The sequence below is a fragment of the Dermacentor andersoni genome, chromosome 6, assembly GCF_023375885.2.
Source record: "Dermacentor andersoni chromosome 6, qqDerAnde1_hic_scaffold, whole genome shotgun sequence".
Lineage (NCBI taxonomy): Eukaryota > Metazoa > Arthropoda > Arachnida > Ixodida > Ixodidae > Dermacentor > Dermacentor andersoni.
This window is the reverse complement of record NC_092819.1, coordinates 67,915,290-67,940,571: the sequence shown is the minus strand read 5'-3', so window position 1 is coordinate 67,940,571 and position 25,282 is coordinate 67,915,290. Positions and strand designations below refer to the sequence as shown.

The following is a 25,282-nucleotide window of genomic DNA, read 5'->3' as shown; positions in this document are numbered from 1 at the left end:
CAAAACAGAAGATGGCTCAGCCGCCCACTGATCACCAGCAATGCACAACGTTGCCAGTGAAAAGAAAGCACACGGCTATAGGTTTGGAAACTAAGTACTTCTAATTGATGAGGTGATCGTCGCGAATGTGCTTGCATTGGATAGCGACGGTGACGACGGAAACGATGACGCGGTAAGGCAGGCTGCCTCAACGTTGTCCTCCCAGGAGCCCCAGCAGATGATCCAGTCCCTCCCTCCATGGCTTCGTTTTCACGAGGAACCTTCCACTGCACTAGGTGGAGCATCTAGATGCCTTGGAGAAGGTTGTCGGCAAGCTTCGCATAAAGTATGCAAGGCTGACAGACATGGTTTCCTATGTGGTTTTCTCGTGGAAGCTAGTGAGAAGTATGTGGCGAGATGCTGGTGGCGATCTCACCTCAGCGTTTCTTCTGGATTTCTCAACCTGATGTGATGGGCTGCCACGGCAGCCTTCTAGCATTTCTTAAGAGGCCCCTTTTGGAACCACCAAAGTGAAGCCTAGGCGGTGCTCGCGTATTGCTTGCCACTCGTGACCCCTCTTTGCAGTGGTTATAGCAATGCGATTCTTTAACGCGGGCAGCCGCGGCTTGTTAACGCGACAGAAGTGTCCAGGAAGCAGTTAAACAAGTGAACACAATCAGCAGCTGGGTGGAGAAAGCTGGTGGAAAGGGGGAGAGACACTGGTCCCCTCGCCATTATAGTTTCCTCACATCAGTTCTACCATCCCCTTATTTTGATTCTTTCATGCAATCCGGTTATAACAAAGGAATTTTCATGGCACTTGAATATTGTTATAAGCGGGCTCGAATGTATCACAAATTTGTAAACTGCACCTAATAGTACACGTAAAGCGGACAATACTGATGTAAATGGCTCTTACATTAGCTGCTAATACACGAGTAGGACTTTTGCAATATCTTTGCAAAGAATGTAACAAATTCATGCAAGATATAAATTAATATATCCAATTTTACCACTTTATATGCTCTTACGGCTGCAGTTTACAGAACTGCAACATCCGTTTATGGCGCACAGCTACAAATTTGCAGACTTCACGCTTTTATTTTCTAAGCTTACCAACTTTAGAAAATTGCCATCTCCAAATTCAGGCCCCAAATCAAAATTCCACTTCCAGGAGGCACTAGAATTTCCCTTTCTCTCTGAAATGCAACAAATCTCATTAAAATCGGCCGAGTGGTTATGTTAAAAAAGCGCTTCAGCCTTTTACGTGTACTATTTGAATAGGCGGCGTTGGATTTGGGCACGAGCTAAAGTTTCTTCTTGAACACAATGTTGGCTGGCCACATAGCGTATCACTGCAATAAAGATGTGGCTATGCTTGCATCAGGCCCTTTTCTTTAAATCTCTGTTGACACTGGGGTTGGGGCAGTTTCCCAATATCGCGCAATCGCACTGCTGTTCAGCACGATCACATCAATAAAAAATTGCAAACCGAGAGATTTATGGCCCTGTCCGTATAAACACGAGGACTGGATGGAATACGGGAGTCTCCTGAACGAATCGGGACAGTTGGCAGGTACGAAAAGGTCTCGCTTAATTGTTTAGACATGATCAGTGCACACGATGTCACGAACACCGTGGCCGCAAACAATGTTGCCACCATCCAAGCTACTGCCTGCATCTACGTAAAGAGACTCCTTGACCTTCTCAGTGTTGTTCGAACGCTGCAAGATCTTTGTTGACTCAGCAGCAAACTGATCTTCTCGTCACTGGCTCCCAGCTAGACAGTGCGGCCATGACAAAACCTTGCCGTCAGCTTGCAGGGTGGCGGGCATCATGTGGTCGTTGCAAGCAACTTGCCACCACCGCGTCTGTCCCGCCAGTCTTGCGCATCTTTGCCGATCCGAATGCCGACCACAGATGGCAGCCTTCGGACCTTGGAGGACCAGCCAGCGACAAAACATCTACAGAGTTCGCATGTGCTGGGCAAACGGCTAAAGCTTGTGTGCATGAAATGCTCTGAACTGTTTTTACGCACACCCTTCTAAATGAGTTGTGCAACAGCTGAACACGGAACACCTCTGTAACCTCGACTACCACGAAATTGACACTACAGTCTATGCTCGTCGCAACGGACCCGTGTACAACAGACTATCGGCTACAGCGGACAAAAGTAGTAGCAATTGTTTTCAAAATCAGGCGTGAAAATGTACCTTTGACATGTCAACACGGGCTCATTACTGACTTGCGAGGCTCGTCCGACAATTGCGGCTCAATGTCAGGTACGCGAGGAAGGAAAGCGGGGCGGATAAAACCCCTGAAACTTCGTAAAGTAGCGACGCTCTCCTCCTAAGCCTTCACTCCTCGTTTCTCCTCTCTTTTGCATGCCCTCCTCGACCGTGGCACCACCTACATCGCTTGAGTGTAGCAGAGGACCTTTCGCAGAGTCAATCAATGCATAGCAAGGCGGTGCACTTCATGCATTCGCATTGCCTTTCTAGCTCTGAGGAAATTTCTGCACAGCATAGAATTTCTATATGCAGGGTTACAAAAATTCAGTGGCGGCAGGTTTTTTTTCCTGTTTACATAACTATTTAAAAAGAAAAAACTTAAACGAGCGTTAATGCCGCACCACGATGACTCCGAATGTATTGCGTGCGCTACATTAGGTACGCAACATTTGTACAGCACATGTCGCAAGATTTTGTTGCGAATGGTTGTAAATAACATGGTTACAATCAAGTGCCAACATCCTGGCCTTCAGCGAGCCCTCAGTAACCTAAATATAATGCGCCGTCCTTACCATGTGAATTCGCGATGCGTATCAGCTATGATGCACAAAGGCTGGCAGAGGGCACGATCGCTGCTCTGAAGGTTCGATAAGAGTGTTAAAAGCTACAGCGCCACCAACGTGCATGCTTGCCAATAGTCTAAGCATGCGTAAAGGCTCAGAGGTGGGCGCTAGTGCTTGTATGTTTCTCGTGCCTCAAAGTCAACATAAATACGCATGGCCGATCATTGAGTCGGGGCTCTGCGCACTTGGAAAATGAAATCAGTTTAGTATTCGTTCGCAAAGCGGGAACGCGGTAACAGCGCTTCATACATGCTCAAACAAGAGCATAGTGAGCTTACGCTGAGTAAATTTATTTTTTTCTGGCTAGTGACTCATCACAAATAACATTTCATTTTGCATTTGCTTGTCTGTTCACGAAATGACGTACTTGTCGCAAACCGAGCTGCAATGAGGTGCATGCATTGAGGGCAATTGCGCTCGTTCTGAAGTAACATTTGAGAGAGATGACTTTAATGAAGTGATGAACATGCAAAGAATTGCCGCACTACGATGCGGCCAAAAATGCACTAAGTGAAATGATGCAGCCACTCATATTTAAGAACAATTTGTTGTCTCATTACGTAATTAAACACACCAGCCTAAGTGCCCTACAGCGCCTAATACCCATGTCACATAGGCGTTTGGAAGGCCTTCCAACCGATAGGCAGTTGACTCAAAGGTCAAGTTTGAGCTGCTACACGGGCGGTTCCGAAGGCCGCCGAATCTTAGACTATCGAGTCAACGGAGCACCTTACAACTCTATCGAAATCTCGATGGCCTTTGAGGAACGGAAACGGAAACAGCGCTAACATGCCCTCTCATTCACCGGGTGCTCGTACTCAGTTAGAAAGAACAAATCAAACCAAAATGCTCTAAAATACTATATATGAGTGTTATTAATTATTCAATAAAGTATTTTTGCCGCTTGATATGTGCGAACTGCACATACTCTCCACAACAGCGACACAAATGTTGCCGCAGTTTCGCTACTCAAAAACTTAAAAACTAAACATATATGTATGGCAATATATAAACAATTTTTTTAAATGCATAAACAAACATGAAAGAAATTATAGTGCTTTTAAGTAGTCTTAATGTTGTTTAACTTATTGTGACATGAAAACAAAAATAAAGATCCGCAGCGCCACACAATTTTGCGAGAAACACCTGAACCACTCAGCGGCCTTTCAAAAGTGCCGTGTAGCAGCGTGACAACTCCTTTGAGTCGATAGAGTTGTGGCATTTCGAAGGCCGTCAACTGGAAGGCCTTCCAAATGTGCCCGTGTGACACAGGTATAAGAGACATAGTGGCCGTATGAACTAAAAGTTGAACGAACAAGTAAGTGAATGAATAAACGAACAAACAAACGACTAAACCAGCCAGTGAACGAGCGGGCGACTGCATGTTTTCTTTGAGAGTTCTCCACCGCCACATCTTAACCTTCGCGCTTTAAGGTTCACGCGAAATAGCATGTATAAGTCTCAAAGACCTATGATGCTGTCGTTCAGTGACGAACGCGCTCTGTAACTCGGTTTCTAGAGAGCACACACGCTTTCCCTTTGTATTGCAAATCCACCGAGCAACCGCCAATGACGAACACGAACACGAGGCAAGCAAAACTATTCGCTCCAAAGAAGGCTAGTATGTCACCACAAAAGGGAGAGGGTTGCTGCTTCCTCAGATGAGTACAGTAAACCCTCGTTAACTCGAAGTTGTAAAATCCGGGAAAAATTTCGAGATAAGCAGAGTTTCGAGTTAAGCAAAATGCCGAAAATTTCAGTGACCGGGTCACTGAAAGAGCCAGTGATAACCAGCACTGCTAACAAACGCTCCACAGCACGAGGGGAGCTTTTGCAATAAACGCAGAATTCCCAGGAAAAACTGAATTTTATTGTTTTTGAAAGAACTTGGTGATGCTTGCCTGCTTGGCGTTGGCATTCGGCGCGAGAAAAGCGTCCTCGAGCTGCTGAACGCACCGCATGAGCCGTTGCTCGCCGCCGCTGCATTCAACTTTGTTGCGGAGCAAACGTAACAAGTTCCTTGTTTCTGCAGTTGTCGGCACTTCTCTAGGTGGTTCTTCGTCAGCGTGATCGCCGTCGTTCACTGCCATTTGAACAATGTCGGCGTCGGACAACATTCCGGTAACGGGCACGTCAGACTCGTAGAGCGCGTACTCTTCAAATCCGATTTCGCCGTCTTCGGCATCGCTGGCGCAGCCGGCAGCTTTGCGGACTTCGTCGCAAAGTTCATCGCAATCACTGAACTCGTCAGTGTCTGGCTCGAGCGATTTCTCGGCGCGCGAAAATCCTGCGTGCGCGAAGCAATTGGCAATCGTCAATGGACGTACTTGTCGCCAGGCTTCGGCGATCAGGTGGACTGCACCCAGCAAATCTATTTCGTACTTCTTACCACTGTCGTATGAGCACAAAATGCGGTGCAGGAGACTCTTCCGATAGAACTTGCGAGCAACCTCAATGACTCCTTGGTACATCGGCTGGAGCACGGACGTCATATTAGCAGGCAGGAACTCCAGCGTGACTGCCTCCAAGTTGTTGATTTTTCCGTGGCCGGGGCAGTTGTCCACAACGAACAACACTTTCCGGCCGTCCCTTGCCATTTTGCGGTCAAGAGCACGCACATACTCTTCAAAGAGCGCTGCAGTCATCCAGGCCGTTTTATTGGCGCGGTAAGTCGCATCTCTCGGGAGCCGTGCATTTCGGAAGCACCTTGTATTGAGCGACTTACCGATAACAAGCAGCGGCAGTTTTTCATCGCCGGTGGAGTTGGCTCCGAAAAGTATCGTCACTTGGTCTTTGCGCTGCTTAGCGCCTGAGCACGCTTCTCCCTTCGGCGTGTATGTGCGGCTAGGCAGCATCTTATAGAACAGTGCTGCTTCGTCGAGGTTGAAAATGTCCTTGTCCGCATAAGCCTTTTGCAGCTCAGCGAGGCGGTGGTTGCGCCAGGTGTCTGCAGCCCCTTCATCAACAGTACCGCTTTCGCCGTGGATAGGCTTCGAGGCCACGTTATTTCTTTTTTTAAATCGTTCAAACCAGCCATTACTGCAACTGAAGTCTGTGTGGCCCATCTGCAACGCCAGAGCGTCTGCCTTCTCCATCATCATTTGGGTTGTCACGGGAAGGTTGGCTGCCCTGACATTCCGGAGCCACAGCATGAGTGCTGCTTCGACGTCTGGGAATTTCGAGGCCCGAATCCGCTTCCGCTCGCTGGAAAAACTTTGCTCGAAGCCATCGAAGACCTTCTGCCGATTTTTTAAAACTGTCGAAAGCGTCGACAAGGGGATGCCGAATTCTTTGCCGATGCTTGTTTTCGATCTTCCTGCCTTCTCCACTTCCTTGATTAACGCGACTTTTTTCTCCGGCGTCAGAGACTTACACTGCTTGGGGCGGGACATCGTCGTCGTCCGTTGACCACACACCACACTCACAACAAAAAAAAATTGCAGTCAACGCGTCGTGCGCACAGCGCGACGAAACAAAGAACAGAATCGCACACGCACAATAACATCCGCACGTGCGAAATGCGGTGGCGCGACTACCCGATAAAACCCATGAGCCCCCGCGCGCAAGCGGCGCACACCACGTGACTGCTTCCAAGGTTACTTGACGTGGTTGACGGAAAACGGCTGCATCCGCGGGAATTTTGTATTCGCCCTTCGATCGTGACTGCGTTCGGCACTTTAATAGGAACCAAGCGCTCGCTCGGAGCCTGTATCACCTTTTGGTAACGGCCTTTGCCTTCAGCCGTCCCGGTCGAAATTTCGAGATATCCGTATTACGCCCGAAAAATGCTTCGAGATAAACGGGTGCGAATACATAACACCTATGGGTGGGGAAGGCGCGGCGTGGAAAACTTTCGACTTAACCGATATTTCGACATATGCGAGTTCGTGTTAACGAGGGTTTACTGTATTCATGCTCGAGCCTCCAATTTTATCAAAAGGACAGGGCTGACTCTTAAAAGTTTTGTGTCCATGTTTTTGCACGCAGCCTCACGTGCCCACTAATTCAAGCCTGTTGGCGTACAAAACAATTAAGCGCACCAAATACGACCATATACTGCTTATTTAAAGAAAGCACACATCGCGTAGAAATCATGTTAAAGCGTGCAGACAAATGGTAACATGTTCAGTGAACTGTGCAATAAGTTCTCCTTCCCAATTCGATGAGTCCATGCCTTTCTTCATCCGTTTACTTACCGAACGGCATCGAGAAGAGCTTCTTGCCTTTGCTGAAACTATTTTGGCATACGAAGGCGCAGCAGGTCATGGTGGTGGAAAACACCATGAAGCGATGTCGCACATGCCAGAGAACTTAGTTCAAAGCGTTTGCAAACCAAAACAACATGGAAGAGCAAGGGCATCCACGTGCGCTCCTTGCCAATCGGTAGACGTTTCTCAAGCGAAAATGGCGGTGGAGTGCGACTGTACACAAACGAAGCCAGTGCGAAGGCCCACGTGATGCCATTAGGCAAATAGCAACGCGGCATCAGCCAGGGCGTGCAAGGCGGAGGCGGCATTCTTCAAACAGTGTTGCTACTTTACGAAGTTTCAGGGTCTTTAGGGGTGGAAACACGCTGTCTTCTTTTGCGTGCGAGGCGGTAGGGCAAGAGAGAGGGCCGTTCTACTCTGGCAGCTGCTGCATGGCCGCCTTATCTTGAAAGCGACCTGCGATGTGAACAAAGTGCGCCCCTGCGCGTGCTCATCTTCAGAGCAATCTGGTATATGGACAACGTGAACCCAGTGCCAGTAGCTTCGCATGCGCTGTGCTTTCGATGCTTAGTTCGCGTTGAAGCGAGAGACACCACGAAGGTCAGTTTGCCGCTGCTGCTGCCGCGCTTATCTTGTTCAATCGATGCTTCACCTTTCGGGCAAAACTGCAATTTTTGTTTTTTACTTTGGACGTTCGCCCCTCACTTCTGCAATAAAGTTTCTAGACATCGCGATGAATGTTTCGGAAGTGAGGTGTTTCAGATATTAAAGAGTTCGGATAAAACAGACATTTTTTGACGGATTATCAGGGTCCATTGTAACAGTGGTCGACTGTATTTCACCAAAGAAGTCTGTCAAGAGTTTGCAGTGCTACTAGGAATATCGAAGGAACGAATTCAATATCCCCTCGTAGCATTTTTTTTTTCTTCAGACTACCCAATTCTTTTGGAAACTTTTGCAGTCCATTCTATGTCCAAGAAATCTGTCACTAACTGTAGGTATATAAACAAAATAAATCAACACCATAGGTCCGTATACTCCCTCACGAGTACACCGGCTTCTACTACTCGACACACATTTCACCGGCGTGAGATAGAATGTTCATGAGCGAGGAAGGATGTAAGCGGACATGATTGTCTATGGGAGCAAGCCCACGGGATCGCTATGCAAAGGGTCTATACGTGAGTACGCATGCGAGCAAGCACCAGTGAGTGTGTGCCAGTAAGTGTGAACAGAACCGATTGAACACGTGAGAGTGGTGGTGAGCAGGAACAGGAACACGAGTGATTGCCGACAAGTGCGAGTGCACGAGTGAGTACACGGCCTACGAAAATATTGGTCCGCGAGTGAGTATCCTCTTATTCTGCCGGCTTATGAGCAGAGCAGCAACGTCATGCTCTGGCCTGCAGCAACGGTGCCCACCTCGTCTTCGTCCTTCTTGGCAGCCCGCCGACCCCTGCGGCCTGTCGTCGGTGCAGCCTGGCCCCGTGCCGGCCGTCCTGCGCCCCGTCCTCCTCCTGCTGCGCGGCCGCCACCGGAGCGCTGCTTGCGGGTGCCATCGCCAGAGTTGGACTCGTTCTCGCTCTCCTCCTCCGCGCGGTACTCGTCCTCTTCCTCACCCTCCGCACCATCACTCTCCTCGTAGTTCACCTGTGCCCCCACACCAGCAGGCAACCCCCCCGGACGACTTGTGTTGGTCCACGTTCCAGTACAATGCAACCACCGTTTCACCATCAGCAGCTGACTGTCATTTCCCCAGTTATAAGCGGGCCTTTCCGAGACACTGTCGGCAACTGCTGCTACAGTTTCACAGAAGAGGCAGCATTACAGTTCTACGTTTTACTTTGCTTAGGAAATGCCTACGCTCACAAGACTGATGTTGACTCTATTGACAGCAATCGCAGCCCATGATTCTTTAAAACTGCCATCGCTGCTGTATGTTATATCCACGCCTCTTTGTAACGCCCCACGTGCCACTGATAGTACTGAAATAAATACTCAGCGTTACATAGCCCTAGTCTTGCCATGTGAGCTTCACTACTGTTGCCTTTTGTGTTTCTTGATTCTTTTAATGTGCTGATTTTCTATAAAGCATGGCCATTCAGCTGAATCCCACAACAACGAAATTCACCAGCAGTAATATCGCCTACGGTAACTGCAAATACCAGCCTAAAAAAATTACCAACTATAAAATAGACAAATTATGGTCTCAAGAATGTGTCAGCGTTATGAACCATAAGATGACTTAGTCACTGAGAAAATTGCAATGAAAGGCAGGACAACCTTCAAGCACAGCTGGCATATGCATCCTCAACATAGTATGTCAACTCAGTAGTGACTGCGTGCTACATCAGCCACCTCGGATTCGTGATCTGCCAGGTATCACTACCTCTTGTATGCGCCAGCAAACTGTTCGTTAAAAAAAAAAAAAAAAAAAAAAAAAAAAGAAAAAAAGAAAAAACAGGTGCCAAGCTTCCACAAATAGAACCACCAGAGTAAGTAAGCACACACGAGTTGCATGTCTTCCAGGTCCCAAAAAAGAGGTACATATATATATATATACTGAAACTGACCGGTTCTTTTCCAAGAAACTTTTAAAGCGTGGGGAGCCCATAACAGCCTTTCAAAATTTGCATGGGCTCTGTCGCGATACTCAGCATGATTTTCGCTGTCGATTTAGGCTGTCACAGCATTACAAGCATGGCCTTTAGAAAGTCATGCCAGCATGCAATTCCATCACAGGATGGGAACATTATATATCCAGATGAACAGATTATGAGGTCAAGGTGAGGGAATATAATTACAGAACAAACCTTTTCAGAAGCACTTCCCCCCCCCCCCCCCCAGACTATTTGTGAATAGAATCGACTGCCTGCTACAGTTGTTAGCATAGTTGATAACAAAACTTATGAAGCTGCTCTTTAAAATAAATTTTCTTTATTTCTAACTTCGGCTGCAGCTGATGTTTTCCTTGTAATGTGTACAGATCCCTGTGTATATTTTAATAGTGTACTTGTATTGTGCATGATGCCATTTTTGCTTTACCGCAGGCACGCCCTTAAACCTTCTTAAATTGGAAATGAGCATTGCCAATTCCGATGTATTACATTTGTTCCTTCGTTGTTCTTTTTTTTTTCTTTTTCTTTTTTTACAAAGTGGTTAAGACACAGTGTTCTAGTTTGTTTCACTTTGCCGCATGTAACTGCAATGCCTCAATGGCGCTGTGGGTAAGAGATCGTAATGAAATGAGAGCCCAGGCAGCACCTGTCAGCTCCCACAGTACTATCCTGTAGAAGGTTTGTGGAACATTTCCAGAATGAACAAACACTCGCTGGTACTAGCTAGCTAAACTGAACACTAGACTGTTCAGTTTTAAAGGACGGTACCTGCAAATAACGGCACGGTTAAAGTCCATCTGCAATGAAATTTTGGGACACGTAAGGAGAGTCTTACTTTCAGACAGTGCAGGTAAAGAGCAGCCTCCAAGCAAAATCTAACATTTGAAATACGAGTGGGTGCATCCTGAAAGGCTCGCAATTATAGACATTTTTGATACCAAAACTGAAAATAAAAAAAAAATGTTGAAGTAGCCATTACCACTCACCGGAAGTGACGCACGGCTCAAAACGTACTTCTCGGCACGACTTCCAAAATTAGGTTAAGACTTAGGTTAGACTTAATTAGGTTAAGATTAAATTAAGACTGTTACCAGCCCTGCAGTTTTGCCAAGGTTGCTTGTGGTATGCGCTGCTCCTTTATAACCATTTTAGCCAAAGTGAAATCTCGTTTGCAGTTGGCCTTTAAGCCCATTAAAATCCACGGCAGACTCACCGGCCCCGACGTACGGCGGGCGCTCTTGACACGTGTGGCAGGTGACTCGACTGGCGAGCTGCGGTGGCCCTCGGCCGTAGATGCTGCCGTCTGGGCAGCCGTGGAGCTGCGACGTGTGCGCCCTCCAGTGGCGGCGGCTGCATACTCGGCAGGCCGTGCAGCTGCACGTCGGCTAGATCGTCGTGGGGCCCCTTCCTGCACACAAGCCAACACGTCCCAGCTGCTAAGACAGAGTTCCAGTATTGTGCTATTTTTTTTTTGCAATAGATAGTACAGCCACTGGCTTAACAACCATGATGCCATTAATTCCATGGTGTTACAAATAATAAATCACGAAGCCACGTGCTTTGTCCAGTTTTCGTTTCCCTTGGTGGGCATAGAGCAGTGGCATGCCACAGACCTACTACACATGTATCTCGTGTAACAATTCTTTCCATTTCCCGCTATTTTGTGCTACATCACTGGCCTATTAAAGGGAAAACGAGACACCCACCCAATCACAGCAACTGCTATGAAAGAAACCCACACGGGTTCCTCTAAAGAAATGCCTCACAGTTGAAGAAAAATTTGTCCTGGTGCGGGACTCGAACCCTGGACCACCGCCTTTCTGGGGCAGCCGCTCTACCATCTGAGCTAACCAGGGGGCTAGCAGATGGCAGGGCAAAGTCGAACTTGTCAACAACTAGAAGCAAATGAAAGAGTTTCAAGTAATAGTTCTGCGGAAAGCCACAAGGTGAAGAGAAGTAATTAATGAAGGGAAAATGAGATATCCACCCAGGAGTACAAAGTTGCACACCGCAGTATCGATTTGGTTGGCGAAACGGTATGGCAGGCGATCAATGAATAGAATCGTTCAAAAGTAGGCCTCCCAGAATACAGCCCCTATAGTCAACTCGCACTCATGTTCCATACGCTCCTCTAAGTCAAGACAGTGGACAGAAGCCCACCCATTTGATTGATCCAATCCCTGTGCTTCACATGTCGCTCCGCAGCAATGCCCAGGCAAAAATTAAGAAACCAGACAATCTAGCAGCTGTGCAGGTGTACAGTGGATCTGAAGGTTTACTTCTCAAGCCACTGGAATCACCGGGGGACATGCACCCTGTCATACCTCTGTCACACGAGCACGCAAAAACTTGTTTACGTAAGTGGTCTTTTACCAACCGGAAAGAATCTTTAATGAAGAGGCATTGCACAGCAGACACACAGCACCGACGATCTCTGTTTAGTGTTTCCTTCTGGACACGCTACCGGAAGCGTCGCGCTGGGGTTCGAAAGAAAATCGGCCATATTAAAGCGATCCGTCTCAAAATATAAGTGAAAAGTTGTTCTATTACACATTTTTTACAAAAGTTTAACAACATATTAAGGAAGGTTATAGCAAAGACTTATTCTCGTCCTTTAAAGAGCATTTGCAGGACTAGCGAAGTGCACGAGTTTGTCTGGCAACATTGGACTTATCGCGTTGGCTGCAGCATTCCCGCCATAGGGTGTTTTTGCGTGTGCCCAGGGCTGTTTCGTCAGTGACGTTGGCTACCAATACTCACAATGCTGCACGCAATTTTTCTTGTCCACACGGCGCACCTCTCCGCAAGCGTCATCACATGACATCCGCGACCCGTTCGACCTGCTTATGAGAGTACAGAAGATAATTAGCATTACTGAGTTTACTGCACCTTCTGCGAGACATAAAATAATTTTTTACGATGGACCTAGGCAACAGAAAAATACGCATTTGCTTATTTTTTTTAATATATAATTGCTGGTGCCCACTGGTTCCGAGGCTAGTCGTTTTCGGCCGTAAAAGAGATTGACAAACTCCGTTTCCAGAATAGACCACTTCTGAAAAAGAGATCACTCCCTGTTGTGTGTCTGCGGGCAAAACTCCTTATCGGGGGAAGTCTTTTTGTTCAAGACTTCCGAGTGCGTGTGAGAGGAGTATAAAGGATATCCCAAACTATCTCCCATCTGCTGCTCTAGTGCACCTACTTAAAATCCCTCACATGTTCAACCTATCACATGACCTGCTTATCTTCACTTCCAAAGCTTTATTACAACTAGGCGAACCTTATTAGAACAAGGCCATTACCTTTCTCGAACATCCTTAAAACACATGTGAATCGTGTTTGCTTTTCCACTACTATGAAGCTTGATTTAACACTTTATTCGGTTTTTGCATGTGCGCGCGGTATGAAAGCTGCAAAATTGGTACAAAACTATTGCTTAAGGTTTCCATAATGCTGCCAGGTTTCAGCCCCAACGGTGAACAACACTGACTACGCTCACTTCTTGACATCGCGTGACAAGTGACATCGCGATACGCACAGTCAAAATGAAACCGCCACCACCTTACAATTTCAAATTAGCGCGCGCGCACGCACGCAGGCGACGCCAGCGCCGCATGGCGGAGGCGACACTCCCAACGCCGCCAGGGTTGCCGGAAGCTCCCTCACTCACCGTAGCAGCGGGGGTCTCGTCCGACTTGCCGTCCTCGGCTGCCGGCGCCTCGGCGTCCTGCTTTGCGGCGGCGGTTCGCGCTGTCCTGCGAGGCATCCTGCTGCTGCTGCTGGCTTCCTCCTCCGATTTCGGCCCTCAGGCGCAAATCCTCATAGGTTGGGGCACCGCGCCTGTCGGAACAACACACACACATGTCGCGACGCTTATCACGCAGCTGCCACCGCATCACGCCAGGGGCGCGAAACAAGCACAAAACAAAACGCACCGTAAACAAACCGACGCGGCGGCGCACCAACGTTCGGAACGCTAGAGCCCGACGAGCACTCAACATCGCCGAATCGGCACCAGCGCGAAATCGAAGTACACGTTTTGTGTTGAAAACACTGCTCCACAAGCGACCTCGATGGCGTAATGTTTTTCGACGGAGCCGCGTGATTGCGCTTGGCAAGCACGGAAATGGCGGCAAAATTCGCGCAAAACAGACTCTACGCTCGGAACGGTGCTGTCGGCGACGGCACGCAAGCGCTGCGCCCGCTGAACGGTCTCGGATCATTCTGACCGCTAACCGACGTCGTGGCGCCGGATGAGAGCGCGGACCAACGCCGCCGGTAGGTTACGCGACGGGACCCTTCCCAAGTTCGGCGATCAACCGGACGCGTAAGCCTAACTATGCACAACTTAGGCTTAACGTGCTACGAACCGAACGAGACGGTACCGTTACCGCGCACGCCAAGCGCGCTCGTGTCATCCGACTCACTTGAAAGACCAGGGGACACTCTTTTGCGAGACGATAAATCCGGTGGTCGAAGAAACGTCCGCCGGCGGCCCTGTGTTTCGGAAACGCTTTCGGCCACTTAATCCACTTTTGAATCCAACGCCATGAAGAAACCTCCTCGACGCCCCAGAACACAAACAGCGGCCACCTTCCGCACACGCTCTTGCTGTCCACTTCCGTGCACAGCGCAACGTGTTACGTGCGCGCTCCTGCTGGCGGCAGCTTCCGCGGCTTGCGTCCTTTTCACGCACGCTGAATGCGCTGCTAAAAAGTAGAGCTCTAGCTAGCCATGGTCTGAGCCGATAGAAGCCGTAATATTGGAAGCAGACGAGTGGGCTTGCAATCGGTATTTCCCGTGGTACATTTCAAGAAGAAAACAGGTGTTTTGAGGACCCAGTCGGACGCTTTGAGAAGCTGATATGCTTAACGTAGCACCGAAGTGAAGCGAAAATTCTCGTCAGGCTATTTAACCTTACAAGCACGTAAACATATCTGTCATGCATACAACATTTAACAGCCTTAGCACGTGCCCGCATCGCGCCCCAATCAAAGAAAGAAGCGATCAGCACAGTTTCAAAGTTACCGTGAGGTGCATAGACGATGGGGCTCATATGATTCAATCAATCATTGCCACTTGCAAGGAACTGCATGTATCATGATGTCATCATCATCATTGTATTCTAGAAATGGCGTACGTTAAAAGCACGGGTTGAAAGCAACCGCGGTGACAGTGTACCGCGGTCAGCGGAATTTTTTTGCGATTCCCTGTGGTAGACAGTTCTCGTGATGAGCCAATGCTTAAGTGCGAAGATCGCGGCTTGTGCAGCCTCAGTGCACAAGGTCAAGACGGTGAATTTTAATTTACGGCAGGTTCGCGGCCGGTTACCTTAACTTTGCTAAGATTGCATGTCAACTGCATGTAAACGTTTTTTGAACGCCGTTGCTGTTTTTTCTCCGGAAACGAAATGCGGACTTTGCCTCGTTCAAAGGTCGTCGTTCCCAACTGGGCGCGAAAGAGCAAGGATGGAACTTTCCTCCGCATTACAGATAAGAACACCGTGCAAGAAGCGGGAGGGGGAGGCAATGTACGAGACGAAAAAAGAAAGGAACTTTCTTTCTAATTCGGTTTAAGCTCACAAGCAACTGCCTGCGATGGCGTGCTGCGCACGGCAGCTGGTGATCATTAGGGCCCGTTGGTTCAGTTTCAAACTGGACGCGGGTGCGTATGTCAACCGGTACGTTTCGTGCTAGCGTTGCTTAAAACGGACAAAAAAAGGAGATTCCAAGGAACGAAAAGATTCCAGTGATGTTCGTGTTCACATTCAAAAAGGCACGTAGTCAAGTCATAGTGATGCCACTGCAGAATAATGTATACTGTCGCTGCAACAGCCGCAGTGCTAGGTTAAGTTCGGCTCGCTCTTCGTTTACTTCAGAACCTTGGCGCATCTGCCGAGACCTTTGATTTTCTGGGGACGTGCAGCTGAACAACACACAATTATGTCCTTGTCTCTGTGACAAGTGCCACCAGCCTGTGTTGACAATGACAGCTTGGGTGTGCCACTCTCCAGAAAGGAAACCATGTGACTTTACAAAACTAAACACTGCATAGAAAGCAGAGGCACAGAAAGACACACACAGCTCCATGGATGTCTGTTTTTATTTTTGTGACCTTATTCTTTTGCACTGTGCTGAGTTTGGCCTTGAGTTACCACCTTGCGCTACCTTCCACCTTTGACATGTGACCAGTGGCGTAGCAACGGGGGGGGGGGGGGGGGGGGGGAGTGTCATATACGTCTGAAGACACCCGGAAATTGCCGATATCCTCGCCTTCCTCGACTACATCCGGGGGGGGGGGGGGGGGTGACAGAAGACCTATGGGCCCCGGGTGCCAGACGACCTAGCTACGCCACTGCATGTGACTATAAATGCTGCTTGACCACGAAATACAGCTCACATCCCCACAATACTGTTAAGGGCATAGCTGCCAACTCACCAGAAACTTTTTGTAGGGTTCTCGACTTGGGGGCTGCCTGTCATGTTCCTGAGATTTTCACAAATATTTAAATTTCGAAAGTTGGCATGCTTCGTGAAAGGCACTGTATCACCCTTGCAGCAGAGAAACAACAGTGTCACGGTAGTCCAAGTGCCGTGGATGCAAGAGATTGTGGTCGTCGGAGGACTCCCTCTATTCCAGTTTGATCACTTCATTCAGTGGTGCCGCGTCACAGTACCCGTCCAGGAAGGCGTTCATTGTCACCACGGCCAATAAGCAAGGTCAAGTCGCAAACGCTCTCACAGTCAAGACCCACAAGTCCGAGATAGCAGAACAGGTCGCCATCGCACTCGCACTCACAGACCCGACCACCATCCACGTCTACAGCGATTCACGCTTGGCCATCAAAGCCTTTCAGAAAGGAGCCATTGCAAGACAAGCACTACAAGTAGTCAATACATCCGCACCGCTGCAGCATCACCCCATCTGCTGGTTCCCGGCACACCTCGGAGAAATCGAGGACGGCCCTCCCAATCTCAATGAGATGGCTCACAGGAGCGCACGAGACCTAACCCTCCGTGGCGCCACCTATTCTATTCGTGACCATCCCAGCGAGAATCGGGACCCTCCCTCCACATACGAGATCACAAAGCACTTTTATCTAGACCGCAGAATATACAGCACACCTCGCAATAAGCTCACCAGGCCTCAAGCCCTCACATTCAGAATGCTTCAAACCAACACATACCCCACGCAGAACAGACTACATCACTACATGTCTGAGCTATACACAACGTCATATTGCGAAAATTGCCTTAGCACACTAGACGTACATCACTTGCTCTGGCCGTGTGGTCGGACCCACGCAAACAAGAATCAAGACTCCGCCACGCTACAAGAAGCATTAGGCAGCGCGGACCTGGCAGAGCAGCTCTGGGCCGTCCAGCGAGCCCACGATGCGGCCAAGGAGTTGAAACTCCCGGTCCCAACACGGGAGTAGCCCGCTCTATGGGGCCTTGCGCCCCGTAGCTCGCAGGACCTTTCAGTAAAGTTATTCCATCCATCCATCCACTTCAGTGGTCCAACACCATTGTCATTTGATGTTAGTGGCATAGTCACTGTAGAGGAAATGCAAGGGTGTCTGCATTTAGTGAGCTCGCTTAACTTTGTCCGGCCTCCTCAAACTGCATGGTCAAGGGTATGCAGGAAACGGCGTTTAGTGTATTTGCATGAATAGCAGAAGACTTTGTTTCAGTCAAAAAAATATATATATTTTGTGCCTCCAATGCTTCCATCAGCTGCTGTTATCATGTCATTGGCCTGTATGTGTTGCAGCAAATTAGAAAATTGCCCAGATGGGCAATGGTGTCAATGTACAAGAAGTTTCTGTGAACACTATTTAAGGTTTGTCTTTCTATATAATAAAGAATGCAACATTCATGACCGCTTTCCAAATGCTAGTAAATTGAAGTGCTTTGTTGCACCTAATTTTTATTGCTATAAGCTTTGCATGACACTGTTTTGCCACCCATAACTCAGCCACACAAAATGGCACTCGGTGAAACAAAAGTGCACTCACTGAAAGGAATGTAGCATTTGCCTATCTGACAAAGGTGTGAGGTCATCTCTCACGTTGACTGTTCACTGCAACATGACCCTCTGCATAAGCAACAAATGGGTTACCTACCATTGTATACGAGCTTGGCGGCGAATAGCGGATGTAGCTATGTTTGTGAACAGTTAACCATACTGCTGATTCTGTAGCATGCCATTACGTAGGGGGCTTGCACACAAGGAACTAAAAGGCACTGTCAACATTTGCAGCTTCTGCCTCACAACAGTGTGAAACAGAGCATGGTTAAAAATAGCGAAATGACGACGGCATATTCCTAACCGCGTTGCTGCAACTCTATATCGACGGCCACTTGCGTACAGCTTTCAACTGTCGCCTGGTCTCTTGCAAGGCACACCTTTATTGATGTCAAAGCATATGCCCCATTACGCAAATATCTGTCGGCGTCGGCACCGAGCGATGGTACCAAAAATGGCCGACGACGCAAAGCGTAAGAAAGTGTCAAAATGCTCGGAATGATGCCAGATTTCCCAGGGGGCTCCTGTAAACAAGGTAAATCAATGGCTTTGAAAATAAAATTTGAAAAACCTTGGTCTGGGTGGGAATAGCGCCCAGTCCTCTAGGGTGCGAGACGAGCATGCTTCCCCAATGCCATGGCAGCTACATGGCTCTGGTTGACTAAAGGTGTGCGTAGTGCGTGCGTCATATGGCACGTGACAGTGCAGCCGATGTGCAGGAGGTGGTGCCACGTATGAGTGTATAAAATAAATAGCATTCATGTCCAATTGAACGGTGCAAAGTGGCCCTTCAAATTATAAACTCCTCATGGGCAAGCGAGCGTGTTGAGACGCTTGGCCCATTTTGATTTGGCCTTACCAAGACACAGTTAGAAAGCAGGCGAGAGCTTTATCATTATTGTTATATTAATTATGGGGCTTTACGTGCCAAAACCATGATCTGATTGAGAGGCACGCAGTAGTTCGGGACTCCAGAAATTTTGACCACCTGAGGACCTTAAACGTGCAAGGTCACCTAATGCACAGCACACAGGCGTTTTTGCATTTTGGCCACATTGAAATGCTGCCACCATGGCTGAGATTTGATTCTGTGACCTCCTGCTTAGCACCGCAACTCCATAGCCGCTAAGTAACCACACTAAGCAATTACAACTTGACTTCGTTGCTCTCAGCTGGCTGTCATGTTTACAAAAACCTACAGTTTTTCTATTTGTGTGATTGACAGTGTGTCGTGTCACTTTTGTGGCAGTGACGAGACCATCAAACCCCTCCTCTGCTACTGCTCTGTCTTTGATAATCAGAAAGTTCCAGCAGAAACCACCTTGCAACGAATGTTGACATTAATGCGATTAACATTGAAGTAACGTAATGACATGCCTTATTGTCACTGCCGAAGCACGTCATGCATAAGGCTTGTACGCAGCTGGGCTCCTCTCTTGCACATCCCTCCGGGCACACTGCGCCATTTGGCAGCCCTGCCATGAAGTTCGTGCATGATGCACGTCTGAATGTGCATTCCTACGAGATTGTCTTAATAAACATGACACAAGGCCAATTACACTGTGCACTGGAGAAATTAGGAAGGATTTTTTTGTTATTGAAAAGTCCCAATGACCCAAGTTGGCATACATGTGGTTCATAGGAGAGCAGTAAACACCTAGTGACCCACACCCAGTTACCCAAATTGGTGTGAAAGAGGCTCATTGAAGAGTGGGACACAACCAATGTCGCGTACCCAGTGACTCAAGTTAGTCCAACAGTTGGTTTCAAACATGGTTCTCACAGCGCAGCAGGCCAATGCTCTACCGATTGCACTGTGGCCTGTCCAGTGGCCCTAGTTGGCGAGAAGACAGACACGGGAACGTACAAACATACCGAAAAGTGTGTGAAGTATTTTAACGATACTAATCACATTAAAACAGTTTACATGCTTCCCTAATTTGATTTGATGACAGAGCACTCACTGAAGAAGGGTTATTGGAACCTTGGGACTTGACTGTCATCCACACAGAAAGTCACTGGAGCCCACACTTGCATACCTTACAGAAAACATATGTAATTGATAACAATTACTTCTTTGAAAAATGTAATCAATTATGGTTACCAATTACCATCGCGTAAAAGTAATTGCTCAATTATGAAAAAATAATTTAACTGTACTTTCCTCGCCACTTTTGTTAACATTTCACAAATACAGTAAGTAGAATGACCTGCACCAGCTTTTTAATTGTGTCCTCTGCAGCCCTTCATAGGTTTATGTTCACTAAGAATTGCTTTTATAAATTTTCTTCCGTAATCTTTTCTTGTTTTCTTGTGAAGGCATCTGCAGTGACAAAGTAGACTTTCTCTATATGCGTACTGCAGAAAAAGGCTGTGCTGTAACGTAAAACCACCTTGCTCACAAGATTGTGTATGATTACTCAAGCCACGGCGCCCAGATCTATGTCCTTTGTGAAACTTGGTGCTTCATTATCGCTGGGAAGGTGCTTACAATAAGACAAAAACTTAAAGATTGTTCATAGGTGATTTCCTAGCATCAGCGTTCAAAGTGGCCATCGCTGTCGATCCATATTAGTGCTGTTTGAATTTGTCAGCCAATATCTGGTGGACCTCCACCCAGCGCCCTTCTTTTGTTAACCATTTAGACTTGAACGACCAATTGCAAAGGACACCAGCAAATGTTCACGCTCTTTAACAAGGTGGCCAAATCTGTAATGTAAATTGATATAAAGGTACATGTTATTGAGCCCTAATAATACTATTCATGCGTTACAATAAAAAAAAATATGTGTATATGAGTCGCATATAGTATGTCAAATATAATGAAACATATGCATTTAACAGCAAAAGGCATCTCTCTACATCAGCGAAGTCATAGACTGCACTGACCAAGGAAGTAAGCAGCAGCTCTGGGTGCCCATGAAGGCCACTTAAAAATGCTTCCAAGAGAGAGAGTGTAAACTTTATTTCCAAATCAATAAGACTTGAGTCCAGCGTCTTTCAGAAAGAGATAAATTTATTAACAACAGAAAAGCCAACAGGTGGGACTTCCCAGACAGGTGTGCAAGCCTTCCATGTTCAAGTGATCAAGGCATAGCTGCAGTTCACTGATTTGTGGGAAGGAGGTAGCCCATGGTAGCCCATGTACATGTTTTCATCCCTCTGGACACTAGTTCCTGCCAAATTTCATTGCCCAAAGCTGTGTTGCCTGTTATAGCTTGTTTCGTCAAAAATATAACTGCTACATGTAAATTAGGCCCCTATAACATGAAACTATTCTAATCTGTTTCTATTCCGATCTCCTGACGTCACATTTATGTAACCACCGACGCAAGCATCGGGCGGTAACTTCTAGCATTGTTTCAAAAGCCTAATGAAACGTGGTTCTTGTTTATAGGAGGACACTTATTTTGCTTTCAGAGCAAATAGCATTGTCTACACTGAGCAGTTTTTCTTATCTAATTGGCTGACACGAGGTGAGGAGCACGCTCAAGTGGATAGGGTTTCGATGGGGCAGAGCCAGCACAGTGAAAGCAGATAACCGGATGAGAGGGGTGGTGCCACTGTCTGCGATTGGTCCGTTTTCCCTTGCTTAGCTTGCGGAGGCTGGTCGAACACTGCGGCGGCTAAACGAAAGGTTAAAAATGCCGCTAAAATGGATCCTCAGCAAAGAAGAGTAGGCAAAGCAATGCCATATATGTTCCGAAAGCGCTCGATAATGTTAGACGGCCACGCAAAAAGTTTTGTTATACGCAAATAAATCGATCTACCCGGCAGCTCCGACTTACCAGTGCCAGAGCGATCGGCGGGTAGCCATCTTGTATTCCTTCTAGAATGGGGCATTGCCCGGCTATTAAAAAAAAAAATGTTTTGTTTGGCATATTAATGCGCTTTGTACTTGTACATGTCACTTTGATGCGATGAGTGTTCGCGGCTTTATGATGTCGCGTGACAGCCAGGTGAAGTGAGTGCAGTCTAAGGACACTTGACCAATAGCAGAGGGTTATGGGAAGAAAGGCGTCAAATCAGAAATAATTGTGCTTGTTTCATTCGGTCTAACCATGTATAATCAGTGTGCACATATCATATCTAATGGGGCATTTTCGCTGTTTTTGTGACGTCGCTTGACAGACAGGCGAAATGGGGGTGGTCCGAACATTTTTTTACCAATCGTGGAGGATTGATTACAGAATTGGAATAGAAAAGTTTGGAATAGCTTTACATTATAGCGCCCTTAATTACTGAAAAATTTATTGAATTGCACTGAGTGTTAACGAGTAAACAAAGTAATTGTTAAATTACCAAACTGCCAGGAAGCTTAAATAATTAGTAATTTGTGCATACAAACCTGCTATGGCCCTGCTACACTTCTTAAAGAGAACGGCTCTGCACGTGTTGAAAGGGCGCAATGAACACTTGCATGTGCTTCCATATCATATCTTACTCGTTTTGTTCTTGTTCCGTCCTGACGTGCCTCCCAGACCTGTGATTCTCTCATGCTTGGTGCAACAACCTGTGCCATGTTGAATGTTCAGCATCTTTCATCACTCATCCATGTCTTGATTTGCTGGTACACTGCGCTTAGCCTCAATCTGTATCTGCTGCTCCTCGGTGCACGGTACCCTGTCTTGACTTTAAGGTTAAAATAACAACAGCTTGAGAGACGGGTACAAATGAAGAAAGATGCACAGCGCTATGTGTGTGTCTTTCTTCATTTGTCTCTGTCTCTTGTGCTGTTCTTATTTTAACATGAACAACCAATATGCCTAATTAAGTCTCTGTACTCTTCATAATGTCAAGAGCTGTGTCAGCATGCCTTCTCTGTTCTTCTTACTGCATAGAGCAGCAATGTCCCAAGAAACTGAGTTTGCATATCTTTAACATTATGCTATAATGCTACGCTCGAAGTGCGCTCTCTAATTGTTCTCATTAGAAGGCTGATGGAGGTAAGATATGGCATAGAGAAAGTCGGTGAACTGAAAATTATATTTGCACAATTTGCCTGCCACCTTTCACTCAGTTGCAGGCTTGCAGGTGCTCACATGTAAGGCTCTTAGATCTGCTTTGCCTAGCACGCCACCGAGCACAGAGTCGCTGTTGCGGAAATTATACAACTTCGATCAGGACCATATAGGGTTACCGCTATAGTCACATGCGGTCACAAAGCAAAAGGCTAATTAAAGCCAAGGGATGCACTGTCATTTGCAGTACAGCAGTCATTCTCAGCATTTTTCTCGTAAAAAGAGCACTTTGCTGCGTTAGATGTCAATTAGCAAGCTGCCGTAATTGAGCTATTGTCATGTACATTGCACCCATGACATGTGGATACGTCTTCTTTTTACTTGCGTTTGAATAAAATGAGTAAAGGCTGTTATACCTTGTTAACTGCTTTGTGCAATAACTAACTCAAATATGGCAGTGGTGTCCACATACGTCGGTACTTTTTTTTTTAACAATTATATGCTTGTGGGCTCTTTCAGTTCTCATCAGTGCTCAGTTGCCTGTCCATCAGCCACAATACAAAGCTATAGTTATCCTGCATAATCTCCACGGTTCCTTTACATGTGCACATCAAGACTGTCTGAATGTTACTTTGTCGGGAGTCATGAAAGGGCTGCATGGTTTACAACATGTTGAGAGGAACCACGCAAACAACTATTCAAAGTCTTGAATAATGCAGGCCAAGCAGTGCATGCTATATATATTCTTCATGAAATTTGAGTGAGAACAGTGCAGCTTACAACATCTTTAAAGTTCTGAAAGTGTAAGTGACTGATGTATAACAAAGCTGATATGTATCCTTCCCTAATACATGTGCTGCTTGAAGTCCAGCTATCATGCACGAAACTTTAAAAGAAACTATGACTGTTTTAGTCCCGGACGTTCAATTAGTTAATAAAAAGCAATTAGTGAACATTTGAATTGTTATGACTATGCGCACTGCTCACAGAACCCCCTTTTATTCGTGGCCGATAATTTGAACTGAACTGCTCTAGGGAAGTGCCAGCGAAGACCATCTTTTTTTTTTTCTTCTTTTTTTTTTCTAATTTCACACTCCATTCATACATAAACACAGCATGATTATTTCGCCTGTGAAATTTGGCAACTGACTAAAGGGTAACCGGACTCGGCAGGCCGCCGCTCTTAATGTTTTCTTTTTTTTATGACCTAGGGCTACAGAGCATACACACCTTTTTATTTTATTTCTGACAGGTGATATTACACTTAACCCCGTGCACTCGATTCAGTAAGTATAGCACTCTTGTATTCAACCACGTGGACTAACTTGTTTGTAAAGCAACGGTTATATATCTATGTTTTGTTCAAGTGCGCGCTTTGTTGGATGGCACTCGTGAACTTAGTGGATTTCAAAACTCCCGCGCGATCGCCACGAGTGATTCGGTACCTTAGATGGCACCCAAAGATTGGAATAAATATGTACGCAGAAATTATGCGCAAGACGATTAAAAGGCTGTTATATGTGGAACGAAAACCTTGCATTAGCACATGACGTGGATAACGGCGATAACAGCACAAAGCGCGGCACGACGCTTCTTGTTTGAAAATGGCGGCGGACGAAGACATGGAGCTTCGAGACTTGCTGCTCGAAACACTTGAAAATAAAGGGGTCATCAACCGAATAAAGGTAATATGAGCACTTTTAGTGTCGCTTCATTATGTTTACAGTAGAACAAACGGTGGCCGTTGTCACTTGGTGCATGTGTGTGTCCGTGTTCGTGTGTGTGTGTGTTACGGTAGTTTAGCTTTACGTAACCTAGCAGCGTCTCTCAAACTTTTCAGTTGCAATCGAATAAGGTGTGGAAGTGATTGCTTTGTTTGGAAGAACTTGCTTGCAGCTAAACGTCATACTTCAGTGACGGGACTCGCCGCGGACTGTGAGAGTCGTCGTTGTGTGGGGCTTCGGATTTATGTTGATCATCTAGGCCTGCTTTGAGCGTTCATGTATTCCGCGCGCCGCTGCCCGGAATCTAGCTATCGACCTCGTGCTGGATAACAGATCGTCATAGCCACTGAGCCACCTCGACGGGTTGGATCGCGTGGTTTCATACGTGTGTTTAGCTTTCATACATGTGTTGCGTTCCTTTTGCTATTCGGTTTTCGTCTAAAGATTACGTCATTGTGTGTGTGTGTGTGTGTGTGTGTGTGTGTGTGTGTGTGTGTGTGTGTGTGTGTGTGTGTGTGTGTGTGTGTGTGTGTGTGTGTGTGTGCGTGCGTGCGTGTGTGTGCGTGCGTGCGTGCGTGCTGTGGTGACTGAACGAGAGACGGACGAACGCCATTAGATTCTGTCTTGTCCTGCTGCCCAATTGTTCATTTGTGACCTGTCATCATCTTATTTATTTCCTGTTTCCTTCTTCCCATCATCAACTTTTTCATTTCCCTCCTTCCTAAATAGTAGGCAGATGTTGTGCCCATCATTTTCCTTTATATATGGGTGTGTTCATATCAAATAACAATTGTAGCTGTGCCTCAATCTAGCCATTGTAGATTACTAATCCAACCTGTTACCATGTTGTCTGTGCTGCTTCATGGTCAGTTGGTAAAGCATGCAACTGCCTAGTTTCAGGGTCGTAAGG

At 46.9% G+C, this 25,282-nt stretch overlaps 3 protein-coding genes across 4 annotated transcripts in view; 1 reads left to right on the top strand and 2 right to left on the bottom strand.

Moving 5' to 3' along the window:
- LOC126522353 (uncharacterized) overlaps positions 1-14,338 on the bottom strand; it is a 50,778-nt gene extending 36,440 nt beyond the window's left edge. Inside the window, exons 1-4 of one of the 2 annotated variants that reach the window (XM_050171087.3) lie at positions 14,087-14,338; positions 13,330-13,499; positions 10,873-11,067; positions 8,464-8,691 (exon numbers count right to left, since the gene is read on the bottom strand). In XM_050171087.3, the coding sequence (XP_050027044.1) occupies positions 8,464-8,691; positions 10,873-11,067; positions 13,330-13,425 (519 nt within the window). In that variant the 5' untranslated portion in view covers positions 13,426-13,499; positions 14,087-14,338. The remainder of the gene's footprint in view (positions 1-8,463; positions 8,692-10,872; positions 11,068-13,329; positions 13,500-14,086) is intronic. The other variant, XM_050171089.3, reaches the window with a different exon arrangement.
- Positions 4,702-6,225, bottom strand: LOC140218879 (tigger transposable element-derived protein 4-like). Its single transcript, XM_072288584.1, has one exon. It carries the CDS (start codon positions 6,223-6,225, stop codon positions 4,702-4,704), a length of 1,524 nt encoding a protein of 507 aa, XP_072144685.1.
- An 8,971-nt stretch (positions 14,339-23,309) lies between the features above and the next one.
- LOC126522352 (centrosomal protein 43-like) overlaps positions 23,310-25,282 on the top strand; it is a 44,068-nt gene continuing 42,095 nt past the window's right edge. The window contains exon 1 of the mRNA XM_050171086.3: positions 23,310-24,333. Within this exon, the coding sequence (XP_050027043.1) occupies positions 24,253-24,333 (81 nt within the window). The 5' untranslated portion in view covers positions 23,310-24,252. The remainder of the gene's footprint in view (positions 24,334-25,282) is intronic.